The sequence below is a fragment of the Camelus dromedarius genome, chromosome 19, assembly GCF_036321535.1.
Source record: "Camelus dromedarius isolate mCamDro1 chromosome 19, mCamDro1.pat, whole genome shotgun sequence".
Lineage (NCBI taxonomy): Eukaryota > Metazoa > Chordata > Mammalia > Artiodactyla > Camelidae > Camelus > Camelus dromedarius.
The window spans coordinates 22,706,431-22,728,999 of record NC_087454.1 but is presented as its reverse complement, the minus strand read 5'-3'; the positions used below and the strand labels follow the sequence as shown (position 1 = coordinate 22,728,999).

The window sequence follows — 22,569 nt, the reverse complement described above, 5'->3', positions numbered from 1 at the left end:
ACCCCCCCTTGTTGGCCGGGGTGACGCACCGCCCGCGAGGCCCAGCGACCGGGGAGGGCGTGATGACGTCACGACGCCCCGGTCAGGGCCTGGGCGCGGCTCGCGGGCCGGGTCGTCGCTATAGCAATGAGGAGCCGCCACCTGTCCTGCGGAGGGACTCGCTCCACCTGAGGCCTGAGGCGGTAGCGGGGAGGAGGCCGAAGCCCCGAGGTCTCTGCGCCGTCTTGTCGGCCGCCTACGGGCGAGAAGGTGCGCTTCTGGAGCCGGGGAGGGTCGGAGGGGCAGACTGTGAGAGAAGCCGTCCCGCCGGGACCCATTGCCCACACCCGGGCTACGGACCCTCTTCTTGGGGCTCAGGGCCCTCAGGCTTCCACCTGCGCCTTACCGTCCCGAAGCGCTTTCCTGTGCGCAGGCTGCAGGCACTGCCTACGATCTTCGAGCCACCGTTGAAGGAAGCAACTGCAGGTATTACTAGGTCCTTACTGAAAAAGACGACGTCGAGGAGCCGTGAGGGACTTGCCTCTTTAGGAAGGGCGCCCTGACGGCCCTCTTGGGTTCTCTCACTCTCATTCTCCCGTCAGCCCCATGCCTAGCCTCGGAACCAGCTCCAGCTTCTCCCTCTTGTAGTCTTGTTTCGGGGTGAACAAAGCCAAGCACTTTAACAGTTTCCTCCTCCCGCTAGGGAGGGGTATGATTGGGGAATTTTCAGACACCTAAGAGAAAACAAAAAGGGAGTGAGCTTTTGGTTTAAAAAAAAAAAAGAAAATAAATAAAGGAGTTAGATGAGGAACTGGTAAATGTTGCCTCTTAGGAGAGGAATTGGGTGCCTGGAGGAATGAGGTGAGAAACTTTCCCCTCTCTGTCAGTTTAAACTTCAACTCCTTTATTTTGTCTCCTCTCTCTTGTCCTCCCCCCAAATTTTAACTTAAAATTAAAGAAAGTATTCTGGTAAACTAGAAACATTTACAAAAGTACTGTGTTTGGGGCTTATGGTAGCTAAAGATACCATTGGAGGCAATGGAGGTTCCTCTCCTCCCGGTCTGAAGAGCATAGCCAGAAAGCTTCCCTTTTAATTTTAGACATCCCCTGTTCCCCATCTTACTTGCTCTCACACAACAATTGCCAGAGTTCTTCTCATCAGGTTCTTAGTTTAGGGAGGCAGTGAGTGACAATGGCACATTCTTATGGTTAAGAATTAATCCTTTTTGTGCCTCAGGTATAAAAATAAACATCCTGACCATTAATAAGGTGCCCTCTTTCTGTTCCTTTTTGGTGGAAGTTTGACAAGTTACTTCACATAGATACAGAGAGAAAGTAGTAGCTTGTCCTGTAGCATAAACTTCTGGTTAGAAATAGAGCAAGTAATAGAAGTCAAGATGTCCTAGTTTGTACCCCCCACCACCTTTTTCCATAATAAAAGATACATCTGTCCTTTCTTACAGTCTTTGCACATCCTAATCTGATTGGCTAATCACCTCTCCCATTACACAACAAAAACTCTAGGAAACCAGTGTCTGAATCTGAAGTAATAAGATTCAGATGGTGGGTAATTTCAGGTACTCAGGAGAACTAGGGGAGGAAGATACTTTGGAGTGGAGGATTGAAGATCGTTTCTAGCAGCTTTGAGCCTATATCATATAGGCTAGTGGTCCTGAGACATTTTTTAAAATGGACTTCATGAAAGAATTTTAAAGAACCACATATACTCCCTTCTTCATTTCTAAGTTGATAACTAAATTTTCCATCATAAAAGTTGACATTTTAAACTAACATTCCTTAATGTATCCAGTGGACTCCAAATACCCTAAATATTTGATGCCCACCAACATCCATTTAAAAATATGTGAACAAGCTCTTGAACAGAAATTTTATATGGTTCCCTTTCTTCTTGGACTCCTAATTCCATTCACTTCCCCTGTAGAACTCTATCCTGATCAGTGTATTTGTATGCTTTAAAGTCTTTCATTGATCACTGTCAGCTTCTTTGCAACAAAAATGAGTATAAGGTTATTGCTGGTTACCATAGACTTTGTTAAAAAATTTCTGAGTCAAATTGTCATTGCAGTTATTACTAGTACAAAATTTAGTAAGCAACATAAATATATTACATATTTTTATAACTTGTAAGACTAAAAAGTGTCATTTTTATTGAAAATGAATCTCATAATGAGAAATGTAGTGTTTCTCCTCAAGTAGTTCAGGTAGTCATGAACGAATATTACCTAATGGTAGGCGATAAAGTGCAACATCAATTGTCTGTAGACGTTAAGTGTTGAGAAACCCTGTTCACATAGTAATTGGGAAAGGAAGAGATTTGTTCAAACGATATACCTCAAGTCTTTGAACTACTAAATTATGTGCCAATAATCACAAAGTGTCCTATTCCCAAATACAGTTATCAAGTACTATCAAATAAAGTCTTCCTTTAATTTTATTAAAAGCAAAGAGTTGGAAACCACTGAACTTGCAAAAGGATTTGTTACTCATGTGAGTATCAGTTTCAGTCTTATAAAAATGATTATCTGTTACCTTCTCGCTCAGAGGCACCTAGTTAATCAGATACTGATTTTCATACTTCTTTGCCAGCACAATGTTTTGGATTAAATTCTTTTATTATTGCATGTCTTCAGTATCTTTTTGTTAAAATATTGAAGTGCAGATTCACTTCCATATGGAAAATGCCTGCCATTTGTGGAATTAGCAAAGCCAGTCTTCATTTCAAATCAGACTTTCTGTCAGGAAGAAGTCTGACTTTATTCTTCAATTCAAATAAATATGTTAATAATTCATTTTAAAGAATATTATAAAAATCACTGGGAAATGTTATTAACTGTACCTTATAAAATAGATTACTAAAAATCAGCCATGATTAAAGTTATATAGATCTAATAATATAGAAATTGTAAAAACAAGTTAGTACTATTTCTTATTGTATAATTTAGAATAATGCCATATAATACCTAGCTGAATCCATTAGTTATTTTATTAAGTGAAAAGTAGGATAGAAGGCATGCTATTCCCTTGGCAAATGCAGATATGTACTTATGCTGAACTCTCGTGTTTGACTTTTGGGAACAATTAAATAAGAGTCATGTTAAGAAAAATAACTATAATTTTGTTAGATTTGTTAGAATTCATGATCAAATTTTTCTTATGTATTTAATTTAAAAAGAATGTTTTTTTTTTTAAAGTAGGAAAAAATGCATTGAGCAGTTAACAAACAATTTCATTTTTTGCTAGTAGGGGACAGAAAATAGGAAACATTTTATAAGATGAAATAAGAGGCCTGGCTGCAATGGGAATATTTTGTTTCAAAGGGAAAAGACAACCCCTTCCTCCTACTCTCCAGGTTTTTACACCCTCATCCAGGCATCAGGATTCAGCCTAGATGAGGCCTATGCCTTTCTTTTGTAATGTAGGACAAGAACTGTGGTGAAAGAGGAGGTGGAATGGAGAGTGTGCATGAATATGCCAGCTGGCTCTCAAACAGATTAATTTTAGGGAAGATTTCTTATGGAAGTTGAGGATCTGGAAATTTATTCCCTTAAAATTCTCCTCGGATTGATTCCTTGTCCAGGTACCCCTTGGAGAGTCTTCATATACCTTTGGGAAGAATTCCTTGGAAAGTCTTCATGTACCCCATTTTAAAGACTGCTTGAAATAGACAGACCTATACTCCACTGGCCCTGTCTATACATTATTCTGGGACATAATTACAGGTGTCCTAGAAGGTGGATGACTTAGTGTTTTGGGAATAGAAGAGGGTTAAGAAGGGTCAGAGAAGATGGCCCCAAGTTGGTGTTGTCATTCACAGTGGTCCTGGATATGGTCCTCAGCTTTGCAGTTCTAGAAACGTGATTTTGTCAGTTCACACAAAGGTGTTCATGTTTTGTCACACTGAATCAAACTCACAGGAGGTTAATGTATGAAATAGAATGGCAGTGAATTAATTTATGCTCATTAACTACCAGGTAGACTAGATTCTCTCTTCTGCTGGGAAGTCTATGTGGAAAGATCAGCTGTAATCAGTCTTACATGAGGAGTGCAGATCTTGACCATGGCTATTGTAATCAAGCCGTGATAGCCTGATGCACAATGCCTGGCATGTAACAGGAACTCAGTAATAGTGGAATAGAGTGTACCTATCTGCCTTACAGATGCTAAAGGGGAAGTTCAGGATTCTGGTAGGCCAACCCAACATATTTTTTAATCAGGTAGATTTTTCTTTATTCTTCTTAAATGGCTATATCATGTAGGTATTAAATCCAATAAAATTTCATGTCAGGAAATCGTATAATTGCAACAATTAAGTTTTATTGCACAAGGTCCTGGGTTTAATTCCCAGTACTGCCATTAAAATTTTTTTTAAATCACCTTTCCCCATTAAAAAAAAAAAGTAAAAAACAAAAATATATTTTTTAAAAGTTTTATTTATCATCTCTGAGCCTAGAAATTGAGACTGTTCATTTATAAGAGATTGGAGATTGCTTTCCCGAGACCTGTATAGTAATGGGTGGTAGTGGCTAAATGATCTGTGTTTCATAATTCTGTTTGGTGGCCAAGAGTATACTGCATAAAAAGAACAACCTTGGTGACTTCCAGGGCTGGAACTTTGCTAGAGGTGGGACATCTTAACTAGGGAGGTATCTGAGCCACTTGTGGCCTGGCCTGATTTGAGGGACTGTATTATATGATGAGGAACAATACCCAATTTCCACCACTTCCTAGATCTTCCTCAGGAAATAATTCTTGGTACTGCTTTGAAAAATAAGCCTTTTCAAATTCTAAAATCATTAGGAATAAGATGGATAAATGAAAAATTGGGGTAAGTCCTATTTGGAAGCCAGAAGATACTTTATCTCCTCAAAGCTTTTTTCTAGTGCTGAGATAAGCTAGTGAGACAGAGGAAAAGAAGCCAGGCTGAGGAGATTCATTTAGTATTTTATTAACAATAAAAAAAAAATACAAAATCCAAACATTTCTTTTTACAAGTTCAGATACATTTTTCCCCCAAGTGCAAAATATTCTATGAACTGCATCATTTACTGTTTATTGTTGTGTAGGAGATGCTTACTATATTGGCAGCAGTGGAAGGTTGATATAAATACAGTATTTTGAAATTTCTTCTGCATTAAAAAAAAAGCCTCCCATATGGTAATGACTATTTTCTGAAACTTAAGTTCAGATCACACAGTATAAAGTTTGCAGTTTGCCCAAACTGCTACAATCTGTGTTGTCTAGATAAGCTGATAACAGAACTGAGAATTCTATTCTCTCTAATCATATATTTTTGTAAAGGTTTCCTAGTCCAAATAATGGCCAAGAACAGGGTGTGCTACCTTTGAGACAAGTCAGATTTAAAGATATCCTTGTGTTGTTTGCTTCCACTTTTCTCTTACAGTGCTTAAGAAGGAAGCCAAGCAGGTTAACATTACTTTCTGCTTATGGTCAGTGACACTTTGTCTCCCTTCCTCTAGTTTGAGCCTGTTATATTGAAGTTAAGCAGCAAATACAAAAGTCTGAATACTCTATAATGTTTTCTTCCATTTTGAGATACAGCCTCCTAAACTACTCCAGAATGACTTCAAACATACATATGGAGAACACTTCTCAGATATGAAAACTTTCAGTAGGGCCAAAGACCAGGACTGTATCACTGAACTTTGAGCAATAAATCTGAGCCTCCACCACCTCAAACTAACTCAGTCCTGGGGAAGTCAGAACAGTCACAGCTCAGTGTCAGCTTCTAGGGATTTGTAGGCCTGAGACAGGGCAGCTCAAGTCCAGGATCTGGTCAGTTTTCTCCTGACTCTGTTCCCTAAGGTTTAGGGAATAGGCCTGGCCTAATATACAGAAAGATGGAGACAGAGAAGTAAAAAGAGATTGCTATGTTGCTGAAGATATAAGTGCCTTTCTGATACGCATCCCTTGGAGTTTGGAGCCCTTGCAGAAATGGCTTCCTATTCCCAGACTCAGATCAGGGCAGGTTTTGGACTAAGATAAATAAGGCCTCACAGTACTATGGCCCCATAAATACCTGATCCTGCAGAGAGGCCTTTGGGCTAGTTCACGAAGGGTTCCCGTTTACACCATTTTCCCACTTCCCTACACTGGTTAAAAAACCTATTTTTCTGTATGACCTATAAAGGCATAGAGAGTCCTTAAATGTTGATTCCTTATTCAGTCCAGTTAATCCCTAGTTCGATGCCCCAGGGCCAGCTTCCTTTATGTACTTGAGGAGCTTTGCCTGGATTCTAAACTCCCAATTTGGGATAATCTAAATTAAACTTGGTGGACATTAGCAGGTCTTCACCTGCTCTCCAAGATCTGTCTTGACATCAGTTAAGAGGCTTGGTGGTCAGTACTTTCCATATTGTGGAAATGATTTGCAAGCCCCAGAAACCATGGAATAAATGATTAGAGGAAGTGTGTTTATGTGTATGTATAGGGTAACAGGAAAGGAAGAAAGCAAGAAGCCAGACCCTGAAGGCATGAATTGGGAAGCACTCTGGCTTTCTAAGAGAGATGCAAAGTGGTAGTGAGAGAGGAATCAGAAAGTTATCCTAGCTTCTGGTAGAGAATTAGGATGGTCAGAATTGATTAAAACAGGTAACATTTCCTGGGAAGTGTGGACACTTCTATTAAATAATCATTTCCCTTCTTGGAAGCAGCCATTTTATATTTCTACAGCAGACTCTTCTTTGACCCAGAGAGACGAAGGCAGCCAGACACTCCACCCCCAAGGGCCATGGTGTTGGTTAATGGATGTAGCTGTGACATCACTTACCAACTGCCTAGAGCTGTCTTGGCTGGTGAATGCTACTGTTTGAAGGGTGTCAGGCTCCTTTATTTAGTGTTGAGCCTCCTTGGGGAGCAATAGCCTGGGACAGTCACTTAGAAATGAACCCTAGGAGTCAATTGTTAGCCTTTGATTGAATAGGACTACAGCTTTGGGGGAACTAGAAGGAGTAAATGGAAAATAATTTTACAGGTGGCAGTGAATTGAAGGTGGAGTATGTGCAGGATCTGGGCTTGGGGATGTACTTGATTCTTCTTCCTTTTGAAAAGCAGTAGTTGAGGAAGCTAGGCTTGAAGTCAGCTCCCAGAGGAAATGGCAAATAGGTAGGGGTAGGCAGAGTGGCCAAGGTCAGGCAGACAACTTCCTGCCTGGATAACTGTTCCTGTTCTTGGCTCTCACAGCCTTGTCTCTGGCCTCGGGGCCCTAAGTCAGCTCATCTCCAGGGGTTTTGTCCTGGTCCTCTTCCAGGTTTATACCAGGGGAAAACAGGATGAAGACAGGGAGAAGATGGAGATTTTTCCCTACTTGGGGTGGAGAATCACTAATCAGTTCCATTGGCCTCTACAATCTTGAGGTCCATGCTGAATCCAGGGAGGCATGGGGATGGTAGGATTGGTTTAGCAGACACAGGTCTCTCTCCTTCCTGCTCCATCAAGTCCCCAGAATTACTGTCCTACACATCAGGTGTCTCTGGTGAGGAAGATAGATCAGATGCTCCAGCACTCAAAGCTCATGAGATTCAAAACCTTACTTCTTCCACTCCAAACATACACTCCTCTCTCTTGGGCAGCTATAAATAGGGTTGTTCTAATAGAAGAAAAAGAAACAAAAACCCCTCCCTCTAGTCAACACAGAAAGACAAAATGATTGCACTTATTAGATGTGGACAGGGTGGGCAGAAGGCTCGCCAAGTGCACACATTCCTCTTGCTGCTCATGGCCTGGGGCCAGAGGTAGGTGGCTCTGGGCTGGCTGCAGAGCAGGGTCCTCTTTGGTGGTGCCCACAAGCCATCTGGGGCTACAAGGGAAAGACAACTCTGGGGCAAGGCCCAGGCTGGCTTCTGGTCAGCAGCCATGTTTAAAGACGACACTTAGCAAGGGGAGTAGGGCTCCCCCAGGGAGCACTTGGGTGGAAGTGAGGGGATGGCTGGGCCAGGGAAGACAAGAAAGGACAGGGATTAGTGTTTGAGGCTGGTTTCCAATTGTTCTGTAGTTTAGTCCTTTAGAGGATACATTTTCTTTTTGTTTGTTTGTTTTCTTTTTTGGTGATGCTTTAAAACCTGGTTTCTGTCCTGCAGAGATAGTCTTTGTCTTGGGGAGCAACAGTGGCATATTCAACATGGTAATTCCTGCTGTTCTTCCTCACTCAGCCAGTGTCCACTAGCCCAGTGGTGTGGGCCTTTTGTAAGCCCTCATGGATTGGACCCCAGGCAGACATGGGGGAAGAAGGAGACAAGCTATATAGACAGGAAAGCCAGCTGTGTGGATGGTCCAGGGCTCAAGCCACATGCCCCAGAGGACCAGTGCTGGCATTAAGCTTGTAAGTCAAAGGCTTCTTTGGCAGAACCCTAGGCTGTTAGAATATCCCTGGGGGGCACAGCTAGGGGACATTTTGGCTCCTGACTAGCAAGGCACAACCCTATAATGGCAGAAGCCCCTCTTCCCCCTCCCCATTCCCCACTAGACCCACTTCCTTCGTGGGCTTCTAGCACCCTTCCAAGCAGATAGGGCCAGGGATGTAAGCTGGTAAAATGGGCAGTGTGGCTGGGGAAGGGAGAAGAGGGGGATATGATACTATTCCTTCACTCATTGGGGGAATAGAGCCAGCACGGAATGGCTTTTCCAGGGAGCATGCAGGAAAAGGGAAAGTAAAGAGAGAGAAAGAGGGTGGCAGAGAGAGACAAGGAAAGGAAGCTAGAGAAACAGAAAGGGAGAGTGCTTGGTCTATACACTGATTTTTTTTTTCCTCCAAAAAGAGAGACTGGAGAGAGTCTCTTATCTGAGGGTGGGGGCAGCTGGCTCTGGGGGCTTAAAAACCTGGGTCTTGGGCCTAGGGGCACTATTTGTAGGGCCTCAGGAAGCTGGAAACTTTGGAACGAAGCAGCTTGATGAAGGACTTTGGCAGCATCTCCTTGTGCTTCTCTGTGTACTTGAAGTAGTTCTGGGGGTGGGCCAGCACCTCAAAGAAGGCCTTAATGAGCTTCTTGTCCTGCAGAGGATGGCAGGTGGCAGTGTCAGCATCAGGGGTGGGAAAGAGAACCACCAGCCTCTAATCAGCAGCAGCACCTCTTGGTGTCTAATAGGCATACCCAGAAGTGAACTCTGGATTCCCATTCTACCAGCTGTTGCTCTTTTAGAATTCTACAACTCAATCAATGGCAGCTCCATCCTTCCTTTGCTCAGTCCTAGTCCTTGGAGCCATCCTTGACTCTTGCATCCTCAGCAAATCCCATTGATTCTAACTTTAAAATATATCCAGGCTCTGACCACTTCTCACCATCTCCACAGCTGCCACCCTATCCAAACCACCATCCTTTCTCACTTGGCAGTGGCCTCCAAACTGGTCTCCATGCTTCCACCTACCCCTATCCTTCTATAGACTGTTCTCCCCCACAGCAGCCAGGACTTTTTTAGTGTTTAATTCAATCACGTCCCTTTTCTATTCAAAACACTTCTCTAGTTTTTTTTTATCACTCTATAAAGCCGAATCCCTTGCATGGCCCATAGGCTGAGTGTAATCTGTGCCCTCTATCCCCTCTTGACTCTTTCTTACTCTGCTGAGCCACACTGCCTTTAAAGTTCTTGAACATGTCATACTGCTCCCATGCTCCTGAGCTTGGAATGCTCCTTTCCTGATCTTCTAATGAGTAGCCCTTTACCTCATTCATGTCTCTTTTCCTCAGAGGCCTTTCCTGACCACCCTGCCTGAAACAGCAACATGATGTGTGGAGAGCCTACTGGATGCCAAGCACCATGCATTAGGACTCAGCTCTTCTGGCTTCCAGGCTAGTGTTCTTTCCATTGCATCAGCAGACTTTTAAAATATGAGGTGGGGATTCCAGCCTCTTATCCCCCACTTTACTCAAAACAGCTCCTCCACTTTATGCATTGGAGTTCCACAACACATTTAAAATAAGGGTTCAATGCTTTAAAAAGGTGTTTGAGAAGCATTGCTGAAATTATGGAACTTGAGGATTTTTGTCATTGTCTCTTATTTTGATAATAATACAAAATTACTGATCATAAAGATAACTTTTTTTGTACTTATAATTTATGAAGGATAATACTGTGACTAGGACTATAGTTTCTTATGTAAGATTTTCTCAAACTGGGATCCACAGACCTGGGTATCCAGAACATTCTTCAATGTTGGAAACATGTCTTTTCCTTTAAAAGTGGTCTATACTGAATTAACTCTGGGAAATGCTGTGCTAGATCTGCTGTTTTTCTGTAAGAACTGAGGAGGGAGTAAGGGAAGGAAGGGATTTATGCAAAAGCATCTTTCTGTACCTTATTTTCTGTATATTTATTGGTGGAAGATGTAGAGAACATTTCATCTCCTCATCTTCCCTTTCTCTTCCCCCAGGGAATAAGATAGTGTGGGTGACTCTGCAGCCAGATGGGCTTGGGCTCAAATCCTAGCTTTAACTGGGCAAGTTCTGTAATTCTCTGTGCCTCAGTTTTCTCATCAGTAAAGTGGGAATGATGAAAGTACCTCCTTTATAGAGCTATTATATATCAAATGAGTCTATTCATGTAGGCACTTAGCATATTGCCTACACATTGTTACATGCTCATTAAATGTTGGTTATCATTATTGTTGTTAATATTCACTTGCCTTTAAAATCTCCTGGTGGTTTTCAGATGCATAGAGCCGGCCATCTCGCACAATGTCTTCTACCAGCTGCTCATAGTCCTCTGCAGAGTCAACCAAGGGGAGGGGCTTAGGGGTAGGAACTCCTCCTGCTCCCTTGCTCCTTCCCAAGACCCATGAGCATCCCCTTTCTCACCCACCTCCCTGGCTCTCCTGCCCTTGCTCACCATCATAGGTAACATAGGGGATCTGGAAGCCACGGGCACTGTTGGCCTCACTTGTCTTGAAGTTGATCCAGAGCTTCCTGGAGCGGGCTGTGAAGGCGATGGGGCGCTCATAGGTCTGGCAAGTCTCATAGGTGGTAATGGAGGATGGGGAGGCTGTGAAGGCAAATAGCAGGTCAAGAGAGCAGCAGGGCAAGCTCCCTAAGTCATCCGAGAGTGAGGAATTGGGCTGACAGAAGCCCTCCCCGACCCCTCAACACACACATATCCTCTCTCACTGCCTTAGGCTTGTTCCACAGCTCTTCTTTGACATCCAGGCACTCACACAATGTAAGAAATTTGACATTTAAATGAATGGAACAGCAAAAAATGTTAGCATAGGGAAGTGTCACATGTAACACTATTGGAATTCTACTCCCAGCGCTGGCTTTCATAACTCTGCTCCCCACCGAACACATCACATTCATTGCTGTTTTCCTTTGTTAGCTTCTCTCCTCACAAAGCCTCTCTCATCACTGCCTTGGTTCTTCTAGTACCAAGTTTCTCTCTCTCTCTCCCTCCCTCCCTCCCAACCAGATTTGGACTGCCCTTCCCTGGTCCAGCTCTGCAGCCACCCACAGTTCTTTCTCATGACGAGGACATCCCCACACTCGTCCTCAGATGGCAGGAAGATCTCGGGTACCACGATAAGAATCTTGCGCTTGGGTGGGGGGTTGATGTTCCAGATGCACTCCACGCCGGCTGGGTAGTTGCCTGGGTAGTTGGGGGACTCGATATAGCCAGTGAACTCACCCAGCTCCCCACCACACTGGCGATCTGCAGCCAAGCCCCAGTGGACAGAACAAAAAAGAGAAAGGAAGTCAGTGGGGAAATAGGTTGGGGAAATCAAAGAGTTCTGAAGTGGAATTCAGACACGTAGGCAGCCTCCTTCCTAGTTCATCATCTGTTTTCCAGATTCTGGGTCCAGCTTCTTTCCTGCCCTCTTAGCACCTTGTTATCTCACTTTACCTGTCTGTGCCTCCCCATTACCTGTCTCCAGGGAGAGAGCACTACAGGGCCCAGCCCAGCATCTGGTCATGAATGGGTTGGGAGAGGTGGGGGGTGGGACTTTCCTGCCCATCCACTCTCCAGCCCTGCTCCGTTTTGGTTTACTACCCAGCCCACCTCCTGCTTCTTCCCACACCCATTGCTCCCAGGCCTCTCCACCCCTTTTCCCACAGCCTGGCCTGCTACATACTCTTGCACTGGGCCACAGTGGTGGAGCCATCAAAGTCAGTGCTTGTGTTTCCTGGGCAGCGGGTGCAGAAATTCTGACGGAAGTCGGGCTGATAGGATCCCATGGCACAGCGGATACAGCGATGGATGCTGGTGTTGTAGTAGTGCCCAGGGGAGCACTGGACTGCAGGCAGCGGGGAAAGGTAGGGGTTAAGATGGCAGGGAAGTGGGACTTCTGGGACATGGGATGGGCAGGACACATTCATCACGGAGAATGAATGAAGACACCAAAGTTCCTTCTAGAGTCCTAACCTTTCCTAGTCATGCCAGAATTTAAGCCCAGGTAAAACAAACTTGACAGAGTAGTTGGCTACAGTGCCAATCCTTTTCTTTCAGGCACTGAGCATAGTGCCAAACCTGTACAGAAACTCATTTGTAGTATTGAGGGGAATGTGACACCAGTTCTCCAAAGCAGAGGGGTATGTGAGACTGTTACTTATTCTCCAGTTCCCAGGCTTGGGACTGTTGGAGGGTCAGGATGGGTCCTATGAGCAGGATGGTGTGGTTGGTCACACAGCTGAGCCTTTCCTGGTTTGGGGAAGATGGTGGGGCAACATACTTGGGACTGCTCTGGGGACCTGGAGAGTTTGTTTGGAAGTAGTTGGGATTGGGAGTCCCCAGTGGAGTGAGTAGCCCACTTACCTTTGGTATCACAGTCTTGAAAGGAGATGGCCCCTTCGTGCTTGGTGGTGAGGCCCCCACCACACGGAAAGCACAGGGTCCGTCCTGCTTCAGGTTGGTAGGTGCCACGTGGACATGGCTGGCAGGGCTTGAACCCATCTACAGAGTGTTGGCCAGGTGAGCACTGACCTGCAATGAACCAAGGACCCAACTCTGATGGGGATGGTCCTGGTCATCCCCATGGGTCACCCAGTCTCAGGGGACAGAGGCACACACAAACAGGATGTTGACTAGGAGAGTGGCCTGGAGCCTGGGCCTGCCCTTGGGAAATCCCATGCCCATGGGCGTCCCAGTGCCCACCCTACCCCACTCTGTATTGTTTGTCCCCCTGGCACCTGCACACGTGGTGATGTTGGTGGCTCCAAGAGGCCCGTGGGCATCACTCCCAGGGCAAAGGTCGCAGGAGAGCTGCCCTTCTCTCTCCTGGAAGGTGCCCGCTGGGCATGGCACACACTGCTCCGTCTGGCCGTGGTAATACGTTCCCTGCGGGCAGCTGACTGAGGGAGAGTCGGCCGTGCTAGCCACCCACCCCCCACCTATCTCCCACCACCCAGGTCTGGGATTCCCCTTCCCTCTCCCCCAGATTCACAGAGAATCTCTTTTTCTGGGAACAGACAGAATCCTGCTCGGGAGGGTCAGGGGCCAAAACCATGTACAGGAGGGTTGGTGGCCCCACATGATGCCCCTCTAAATTTCAGCATGGGACAAAGGAGGGGAGGATGATGGGCAAGAGGATCTTGGCTGCCTCACGATTTGAGAGATGCAACTGAGGCCGTAAAGTGTCCTGCTCTGAACCAGACCCAAGCTGGGCCTTCCCTACTCCCCTGCTTCCCTGTTCCCCAGCAAGCTGCCTTACCACACTTGGCCCCTGAGCGGTGCTGCCCCAGCCTACAGGCCTCCAGCAGTTCAGCTCGCTCCCCAGCTACTGGGCCCTGCTTGTGGGCCAGCTCATAATCAAGGCCTGCCAGGCGCAGCAGGAAGCGGTCCTGGTTGATGGACTTTCTAAGCATCTTCAGGGATCCTTTCAGCCGCCGCTCCATCCGCTGTCGGAGGCAGGGCAGCCCACAGCCAGCTGGTGGTGGATGGTGGTGTTAGTCAGGGAAGGAAGAGAAAGAAGTTAAGAGGAACTGGCTCCTGGCTTGGCATTAGGCAGGCTCTGCCCCTTCCCTTTGTTGTCAAGACCTGCTGTTTCCCCATCTCTGCCCTCCCCTTTCCCCATCTCTGCCCTCCCCTTTCCCCCTCCTTACAAGAGTGCCCCCAGTCCCACCTGTGGTTTCTTCAGCTCGGACTTCTGCCTCCACTTCCAGGGTGAGCCGAGTGACTTCCTTGCCTGGAGGGGTCCGGGCCCGCCGGCCCTTGCCCTTCCGAGAGGAGTCACACTTGAGGTGAATGAAGGTGACCTGGCAGTCAGAGCAGGGGGCACCACCTGGGGGAAAGGCCTTGTAAACCCCAGGGACAGCCCCTGGAGACAGGGAAAGTTGTCACTCCCAGCTCTCACTTTTCCATCCCAGCCTGGACAGATCTCACCAGATCTCTGACTGCAACTATCTCAGTTCTCTTTTAGTCTAGCATACTAATTAGTTAATTAGGGGAATATCCTAGGACTTCCTTGGACCCTATGCCTACAACTGCTTCTTCCCCTGCTCTGTCCAGAATTCAGGGTGCCAGTGGTTTTTGGAGATCTCGCTAAGCAGAGAAGCTGAGGGGTGGGAAGAGTTTGGTGGCCAGATAGTTCATTGGAGTGGGGTCCCCAGTCCAGACCTGGCCCCAGGATTCTGCTGGCCTCCTCCGTTTTGCCTTTGTTTCGCAGGTGCAAACGGCATTTGGCATCTTTGATCTTGAAGGAAGCCCGCTGTTTAACTGTCAGCACTGCAGCCTCTAGAGGGATGGTAGAAGCTCAGTACAGCCTGGGGACCCCTTGGGAGTGGGAGCTGCTATAGAGGATGTTGGGAAGCTGGGCAATAAACTGAGGGCTTAGCTGGAGGAGAGGGATTACAAAAGCCAAAGGCATCAGATGTTAAGAGCAGAGGGAGCAAAGCAGCAAAGCTGGAGAATTCAGAACAAAGAAGGGGATCCAGGAACAAGTAAGGCCAAGAGGGGCAAGAGAGTAGTGTGGAAACAAGGCCTCTGGGCTGGTGCTCACCATGGCAGTGGTTGGAGTTTGTGCTGTTTCCGGTGTGGCCAGCTCGGGCTGGAGCAGCCCTGGGGCTGGGGATGCCACAGCTCACGGTGAAGCCATTCTCAGACTCTGAGAGAAGAGGGCTGTCACGGTTCTGCCTTGGCCCCACCAACCCCCACTGGTTAGAGGAATCCAAGGGGAGTAGAGGAGCTGCCTGAACAGCCAGCCTTCCTCCCTGCCAGCCCTTCAGCAGCTTCTTCTACGTACCTGGCAAAAACCGGGCCCGGGAGGGGCAGTTCAGGGCACAGGTGTCCTTCTTCCCAGACCGGTTGCAGGTGAGCATGGCTTTTGAGGCACTAGGACTACTCTGACACTTTACTGGCTCTAGGAATGGGAGATAAGCCTGAGGAGGAAAGGGTCTTCCTCTCCCACCCTCTTCATCACTTGGGTAATTTGAAAGAGGAGAATTAGCTACATGCAGAACTGTAATTGTACATGGAGACTGATAAAGGGATTATTTACCAGAAAGTTCACATCTCAAATGGCTACATTCTCCATCCCCCACTACCTCACACCTTTAGCATGGAACTCTACACTTTCCAGGATCCCCAACAACCCCTCTACCCTGGGACTCTGACCCTGCAGTGCCAGCTTTGGCCAGCAGAGGGCGCTGCTCACCTGTGCAATCCTTGCCATTCCAGTGCAGCCGGCCCTGGCCTGCTGGGCAGGTACACTGATAGCTGCCAGGAGTGTTGATGCAGCCAAAGCGGCAACCTCCCCGGTTGATGCTGCACTCATCCACATCTAGGGGAAGGAGGAGGGAAACAAACAAAGGTGGAGGAGGAAGAGGAGCCAGGGAGTGGGCAGTGAGCTAGGACCTTTGGTTAGAGTTCCAGGCACTCTAAGATGATTCCTGGCCGAGAAGAGCTCAAACCTACGACCTCCTTCCCTTATCTGTCCCCAGTCAAAAGAATGCTTGAGAAAGGGCCAAGCTGACAAGCTTTTTAAAATCTTCCATCCTAGCTACCAGTGGGCCTGTAATTTGGGAGCTAAAGATGGGAGTCAGGGGGCAGTGACAGGGTGGAAGATAGAACTTTTGAAAAGAGGATGCTGTTCCCTGATACCCTAGTCTCTCAGTTGTCTTAATTTCTCCTGTTTCATCACGATGGGTGCAGACTTGGCACAGGCACCTGGGGATTGCCCATAGCCACAAACCAACTCAGGGACTTGTTCAATTGAAGGATGAGGAGGTGAGAGGGGCTGGGGGCTGAGGATTCAAATCTGCTGACTTACCCCCACAGTGGGTGACACCATACAGTAGGTAGCCATGATGGCAGAGGCACTGGAAGCTTCCCGGTGTGTTGACACATACGTGGTCACAGGTTCGATCAAAGGAACACTCGTCTATATCTGGAAGGGCAAGGTTTCAAGCCACTGAATCAGTCTTGGGACACTTGACCCTGTGACCCCTTGCTCAGGTGATGGGTCCAAGTGAGGGGCCTTGGCTCTCTCCCTTAAATTTAAAGAGTTCCTACTCATGGCTCAGCCCGGAGATCAGTGATTCAGCAATGCCTACCCATCCTGTAAGCCCCTCCACTTGCAGTCTTGGGAGTCAGGAACCACGAGATCTGGTGCCTCTGGATCAAGGCCACCATGTAGTTAGGCTGGCCAGATACTGCCCAGGATATGAATTGGGGTGAAATCCATCTCTCACTTTTTGCCAAGCCTAGTGCTCTCGTGTACAGCTGCTTCACCAAGAGGAAGGAGTATATTTGCTAATTCACAGCATGACACTGCCTATGGAGACTCTCCACAGTGTCTATTGAGTTTCTCAGGCTCCAGCTCTCTGGCCTCCTTGAAGCTCTCCTACCTCAAGAAATTCTCCCACAGCTTTGCCCTTGGCCTGAGTCTGCTTACCCTGGCAGTTCCTCTCATTGATGAGAAGCTTATAGCCCTTCTTGCAGCTGCATTCGAAGCTGCCCACTGTGTTGCGGCAAATGTGGTCACAGCCCCCATTGTTCAAGCGGCACTCATCTATGTCTAGGGAAGCAGGACAAAGTGGAAAGAATCAAAAGTAATACTGAAGGTTGGGGACAAATAAGGAGACGAGATCCCTCCCTCCCTCACAGAGACAGGGAGAATCAAGGAGCGCTTTGTGCCCTCCTCTTCTGACTCCTTTCTCTCTGCCATCTCTATTTCTCCCCTATTCAGGGTACCTGTGGCCATTAGTAGCACCTTTCCTGAGACTGAGCCCTCTTAGAAGGGGAAAGATGGGAACCAGAGTCAGGCCTTCTGAGAACTGCCTAGAAGTAGGTGGGCATTTGACCTACAGGGCTAGTCTATGTACCTGATTCTGCCACTGATTGCCTTCCCAAAGAGGGTGGTGGACAGGGTTTATCCCTTTACTGTTCCCTACCCGTGCCTGTCATAAGAGCCCTGGGGATGGGCGGGGTGGCAGAGAGGTAGAGATTCAAAGGGGCAGTCCTTCAGAGAGGAGGAACTGGGAGAGAGGCCAGGCAGGGAGGACCTCCAGGAGAGCCAGTGAAGCTGGGTAGCTGGTGGGGGAGGGGTAGGGGCCAGGCAAGGGGCTGGGCTGGGAGAGGTCTGGAGAGACTCAGGCCTGAGGCAGCTTTCAGCACTAGGAAGGGAAGGGGGGCTGGACGGGTGAGCAGCTTCCTTCCTGAGGTCAAGTTCCCCAAGCTGGTGGCAGACAGGACCCAGGCTACTCACCCCTACTTGGGGGAGGGGGCAGAGAGGGCTGTCTTCCACTTCACTCTTAGCATACCTGTCAGCAATCCTTCCTAGCAGCAAACTTCTCAACTCTGGCTGCCTGACCCATACCCCCGCCCTGCCCTGGCCCTCCCTCACCCCACAACCCCCATCCTCTCTGCCGGCTGTTGGGCCAGAAGACACAAAGAGCAAGCCCAGGCCTTCCTCCAGTTCCTACTTCTCATGACCAGGGACACAGACCTGATGAACCTTCCCCCCAGACCTAATTAAAGGGAGGGAAAATTATACCATAATAATAGCTAACAATGTTTACCATTTGCCAGGCACTGTTCTAAGTACTTTATATATAACTCAGTTAATTCTGACAATGTTCCTATGAGCCAAGCACCTTTACTGTGGTAAAGCTGAGGCACAGAGACACTAAGTAACTCTCCCAGGATCACAGAGCTAATAAGCAGCAGAGATAGAATCTGAACCCAGGGAGCCAGGCTCCAGCATCACTGCTTGCAACTGCTACCCTAATCTTCCTCTGACCAGGATAGCCTTTTCACTGAGAAAGTCTGGGGTTAAGAAGGTTATGGAACACACTTGTGACCTTGTACATCTACAGGGCTCAAATACCCTCCTAGACCCAGGAACATAGGGGGATAGGAATGATAGGGGCAGGGTCACTAAGGAAATGGCTGGACTTTTGTGCTCCTTGAACTGAGATGGGAAAGGTGGACAAGAGACAAACCTTAGTCACATCCCCAGTTCTTAATAATCAGATAGCTCCCAAGGGGTTGAGGAGGTCCCATAATAGGTACTCTATCTCTGGTCCCAATCTCAGCCCCTTACCCTCACACTCCTGTCCTCTGAAAACCCTTACCTTTGCAGGTCTTCCTGTCTGGCTGCAGCATGAAGCCCACAGGGCAGCTGCAGTGGACACCCGTCGCTGCATCGTGGCACTTACTGTCACAGCCCCCGTTGTTGACAGCACAGGTCTCTGTTTAGGAGGGAGGTGGGGGGATGGTAACTGGGTTATCAGCTTGGAGGAATCCTAAACTGGAGGGTAGAGGAGAGCACAGAGGCCCAAGGGAAGACCTCAGCTGCCTCCCTGGGCTTTAGAAGAAGCATTAAGCAGAGGCTCCCAGCCCCCTTCCTCCCATCATTCCCAGCCTCCATTCCCTCACAAGTGCAGCCAAGCAGTCCACTTCCCTGCCCCCTACTTGATTGAAACAAGGTGGACAGCAGTGAGGCAGGTACAAGCCAGAGCTGTCAGGCAGGAATGTGCTGAGGGGGTGGAGGCGGTGGAGGAGGGAGGGTGCAGGGAGTGATGGAAGCTAAGTAAGGGTGGTTCTTGCTGCCAGGGAACAAGAAGGGATAGATAGGAGTTTTCTTCTCTTTCCACCGACTATCTCTTTGGTGGGTGCAGGGGTCATGGTGGGACATCTTGGGAAGAGTGAGCTTGGTGATTCCTAAGACAGCTGAGAGATGGCCATCAATTCATCTTCCCTTCATCCCTGCTCAGCTGTCTTATGAAAGATCCCAGTTCCAGGACTGACTACTCATCCTCAGAGGAGATAGTTCATATTGTCACAATTTCCCAGCCCACTCCCTGCTACCTGTGTCTCCTCCCGAGCCCTCCTTTAAGTTCTGGATGGAGAGAAGCTGGCTGTTCTGTTGTTTTATTTTCCTAATGGGTAGGCATTGTCTAGAGGAGGGGAGGGGGCAAAAGGAAAAGAATCCAAAGGAGAAGGAAGGGTATAAGAAGGAAGGTGAAAGAGTTAGCGGACCTCAGAGCTGAGTCTCTTCTGTTGCCCCCTCTTGACTGGTACGCTTTCCCTTTGCTGAGAGGTCAGAGTTAGGGGAGCATGGATGGGTCATCTCCCTATCTTCTGAATTCAGAGCAGGAAAAAAATAGGTTTAAACTGCAGCTCAGGAGAGTCAGATCAGCCCAGGAGAAAAAACACATCAATTCAAATAGTGCAAGGTCCTGACACAGGGACTGGGAGGGAGGTGCAGGCCGATCACTGGGGGGCCTAGAACTCTCTCCCATTAGAAAGACAAAATCATGAGGCCTCTGCTACAGAAGAGAGGAGAATCAGGAGACCTGAAGGAGAAAAGTACTGCAGGGTACTATCACCTTGAATCTTTGACTCCTGAAACTCAGGCCCAACCCTTATTACTGAGGGGACCAGCAAGGGCTATAGAAGAAGCCCAACTCTGCCTCTGGGTCCCTGGTCGTGCCCTGGTCCTTCAAATGCCCAGGCCGGGGAGCAGCCACAGTGAGATCTCCTCTGTGCTAGTCCCACCTCAGTCTCTCCTAAGGTTCCCCAAGACCATGGGAAGAACCTGGGAGGGAACCTTGAGTTCAGGCTGCAAGCCCAGCCACCCCCACCCACCTACCCAGAGTGCTCTTAACATAAGAACAGGTGCCCTAAGCCCTGGAGCAGAGAGGGGAACAGAGATCCTGCACCAAGTCTAGTAGATTCTCAGGGACTCAGGATGGGGAGCATTAGAGCTGGCACAATGACCATCCCAGGTTGGACCAGGAAGCCAGGCATTGCTGCCCGTCCCCACAGGGCAGTGCTTTTGAGGGTGGCCTCTTTGGCTGCCTCAAACTTTTACTCTTTGGATTGCATGTTAATATCACAGTTTAATCTGTGCTTACTCTGTGCCAGGCATTCGTAGATGCTCCACATGCACTACCTCCATCATCACAGCAACACTAAGGAAGGACTCTTATTCTCCCTATTTTTTTTTATAGAAGCATAAACTGAGGATCAGAGAGGAAGGTCACTTGCTTAAGGTGGCACAGTTAGAAGGTGGCAGAGCCAGGATTCAAACTCAGGTCTGTCTGAACTCAAATGTCGTGCTCTTAAACCGTTATGGTGGGAGAGAATGGTGAGTGATGCTGGGACTGTGAGTTAATGTGGGAAAGAACCCAAGAAAGAAGCCTCCAGGAGGGGCTGGCATCTAACCCTATCCCACCCCTACCTCAGGTGGCACAGTGGGCAACATAGGTAGATGGAGCTGGCTGGGTCTTTAGCTGTGGAGAAGGCGGAGAGGGAGAGGAGCAGATGGTTGGGAAGGGGTGAAGGTGTTAGAAGGCGAGTGAGAAAGAAGGTGGGATGATGGAGCAGGAGAGAAAGGAGAGGAAGAGAGTGACAGGACCAAAGGCAGACAAAACCAACATGAAGCCCAGCTCTTGGGGACTCAGGTTTCTTGTCACCCAGTGGGCCCAGTACCCAGGCTGCCAGGGGAACCCAGTCAGGCTGGGCCCAATGGGCATGCGGTTAGTGGGAGCCCCAGCAGGTTAGCCCTTCCCCTAGCAAGCCAGTGAGAGCAAGCGGAGAGAGCAGACATATTTACCATTAGAAACGGCCTGAGGGGGGATGTGCTGCTCTAGCCGCCTTTCCCCTGTTTGACATTGTAAAAAAGCTGTTTAGATGCTGGGCAGGAGCTACTATGGCCCTCTGTGCCCCAACCCCCTCCCCACCCTCCTCCTCCACCCTGCAGGCCCAAACCACTAGCCCCAAATGATGAGCCCTGAGACTCCTACGCTTCACTCCCCAGCCTTGTCCTGCCTGGTATCCTCAAAGAAACCAGGCTCCCACTAAGTGACTAATGGGAAACTGAGTCTCAGAGAGGGGCAGTCATGGGCCCAGTACTTCACAGCATGCCAAAGGCAGAGCTGGGATGCAACCTCAAGTCTTACAAGCTGCCAGATCCCACGGGGTGCCCACCCTTTTTACTACACTGTACTGCCTCTCAGTCTCCCCATTAAATCTGAATGTCCTGATGGCCCTGAACAATGAAGTTTCCTCCTGCCAGGGCTGGGGAGAAAAATGAGATACAGGGCAAGGTAAAATAAGTTCTACTGGAGAATAGGGAGAAGAATTTGGAAAGAACATAGCTGTGAACCCTAGAGCAGCCTCATGTGCTCTCTTCTGCCTCACTTGGCCATGGCCCAGAAAGTGGAATGGGTCTTGCATTAGAGAAGAGCTCAAGCTTAACAGTATTTTCCAAAGCAGCCGTGCCCAGGACTAACTAAACAGAAAGAAACCAGAGAGGGACCTGGCCTCACATCCGTGGGTCCTGAGCTCTGTCCTGATACATGCAGCTTTTTTGGGGGGACTGCATGCAGTTTCTTCTGGGAGTCTCTAAGGATGTATGAGTGTGTCCAGGGGCTGGTGAGAGGTTTGGAAAGCAGTAGAATTAGACTTACGAGTTAAAAAATGAAAGGGGTTGGAACGAACCAGCCTGGAGAAGGCAACACGAAGACCTGAAAATGTTCCAAGGTCTTTGAAGAGTTAGTTCAGAGGGAAGCATGTAGCAAGAGAGATTTTAATTAAGGAACTTTAGAACTGTGTGTGCAAGTCTCTGGAACAGGTACCTGAGGGAGACCTTTAAGAGCCCTATCTGCTCCCCTGTTCTTGTGTCTGGGGGAAAGGCAGTGCTCTTTGCAGACAGTGGGTCTCTGGAGTGAGATGGGAGAAAGTCTGGTTGTTAAGCTGAGTGTCTTGTCTCTGATAAACACAGAGTGACTGTGTTCACACCTTCCCATCCCCAGCATGCTGTAGCCCACGAGATGAATGGCCATCCATAAACACCCGTGCCCACAGAACAAGCTTGCCTTTGCCTGGTTCATGACACAACCTATCCTCCTGCCCAAACTTTTCCCTTTCATTTCTCACTTCTCCAAGGGGACACCTTATCCCATCATCTTTGTCAGCACTCTGTGAGCACATAGTAATTGGCCTTTACAAAAAAAAAAAAAATGAAAACAGAAACAACAACAAAAAAAACACAACCCTATTAAGACTTAGGGAATTAGGGATTAAGGAATTGAACTCATGTGGTACCTAAAGATATGTGAGGTAAGGCCTAGGAATTCAGGATAAGGGGCCCAGGTGTTAAGATGGCTCCAAACTGGGGTGAGAGGG

General features: G+C 48.0%; 1 protein-coding gene and 1 long non-coding RNA gene across 6 annotated transcripts in view; one reads left to right on the top strand and one right to left on the bottom strand.

Moving 5' to 3' along the window:
- Window positions 1-62: 62 nt before the first annotated feature.
- On the top strand, window positions 63-10,615 carry LOC135318620 (uncharacterized). Its single transcript, XR_010376873.1, has 2 exons — window positions 63-465; window positions 9,702-10,615. It is a non-coding gene; the product is annotated as an uncharacterized LOC135318620 (long non-coding RNA).
- Window positions 4,922-22,569, bottom strand: part of SCUBE3 (signal peptide, CUB domain and EGF like domain containing 3) — a 36,608-nt gene continuing 18,960 nt past the window's right edge. For 2 of the 5 annotated variants that reach the window (XM_031434874.2, XM_031434875.2), the window contains exons 7-23: window positions 20,996-21,043; window positions 18,510-18,626; window positions 16,829-16,951; window positions 16,205-16,321; window positions 15,590-15,715; window positions 15,179-15,295; window positions 14,936-15,040; window positions 14,554-14,670; window positions 14,060-14,218; window positions 13,649-13,864; window positions 13,128-13,289; window positions 12,754-12,921; window positions 12,074-12,235; window positions 11,455-11,652; window positions 10,840-10,992; window positions 10,637-10,716; window positions 4,922-9,007 (exon numbers count right to left, since the gene is read on the bottom strand). In XM_031434874.2, the coding sequence (XP_031290734.1) occupies window positions 8,858-9,007; window positions 10,637-10,716; window positions 10,840-10,992; window positions 11,455-11,652; window positions 12,074-12,235; window positions 12,754-12,921; window positions 13,128-13,289; window positions 13,649-13,864; window positions 14,060-14,218; window positions 14,554-14,670; window positions 14,936-15,040; window positions 15,179-15,295; window positions 15,590-15,715; window positions 16,205-16,321; window positions 16,829-16,951; window positions 18,510-18,626; window positions 20,996-21,043 (2,318 nt within the window). In that variant the 3' untranslated portion in view covers window positions 4,922-8,857. The remainder of the gene's footprint in view (window positions 9,008-10,636; window positions 10,717-10,839; window positions 10,993-11,454; window positions 11,653-12,073; window positions 12,236-12,753; window positions 12,922-13,127; window positions 13,290-13,648; window positions 13,865-14,059; window positions 14,219-14,553; window positions 14,671-14,935; window positions 15,041-15,178; window positions 15,296-15,589; window positions 15,716-16,204; window positions 16,322-16,828; window positions 16,952-18,509; window positions 18,627-20,995; window positions 21,044-22,569) is intronic. The other 3 variants (XM_031434876.2, XM_031434877.2, XM_031434878.2) reach the window with 2 other exon arrangements.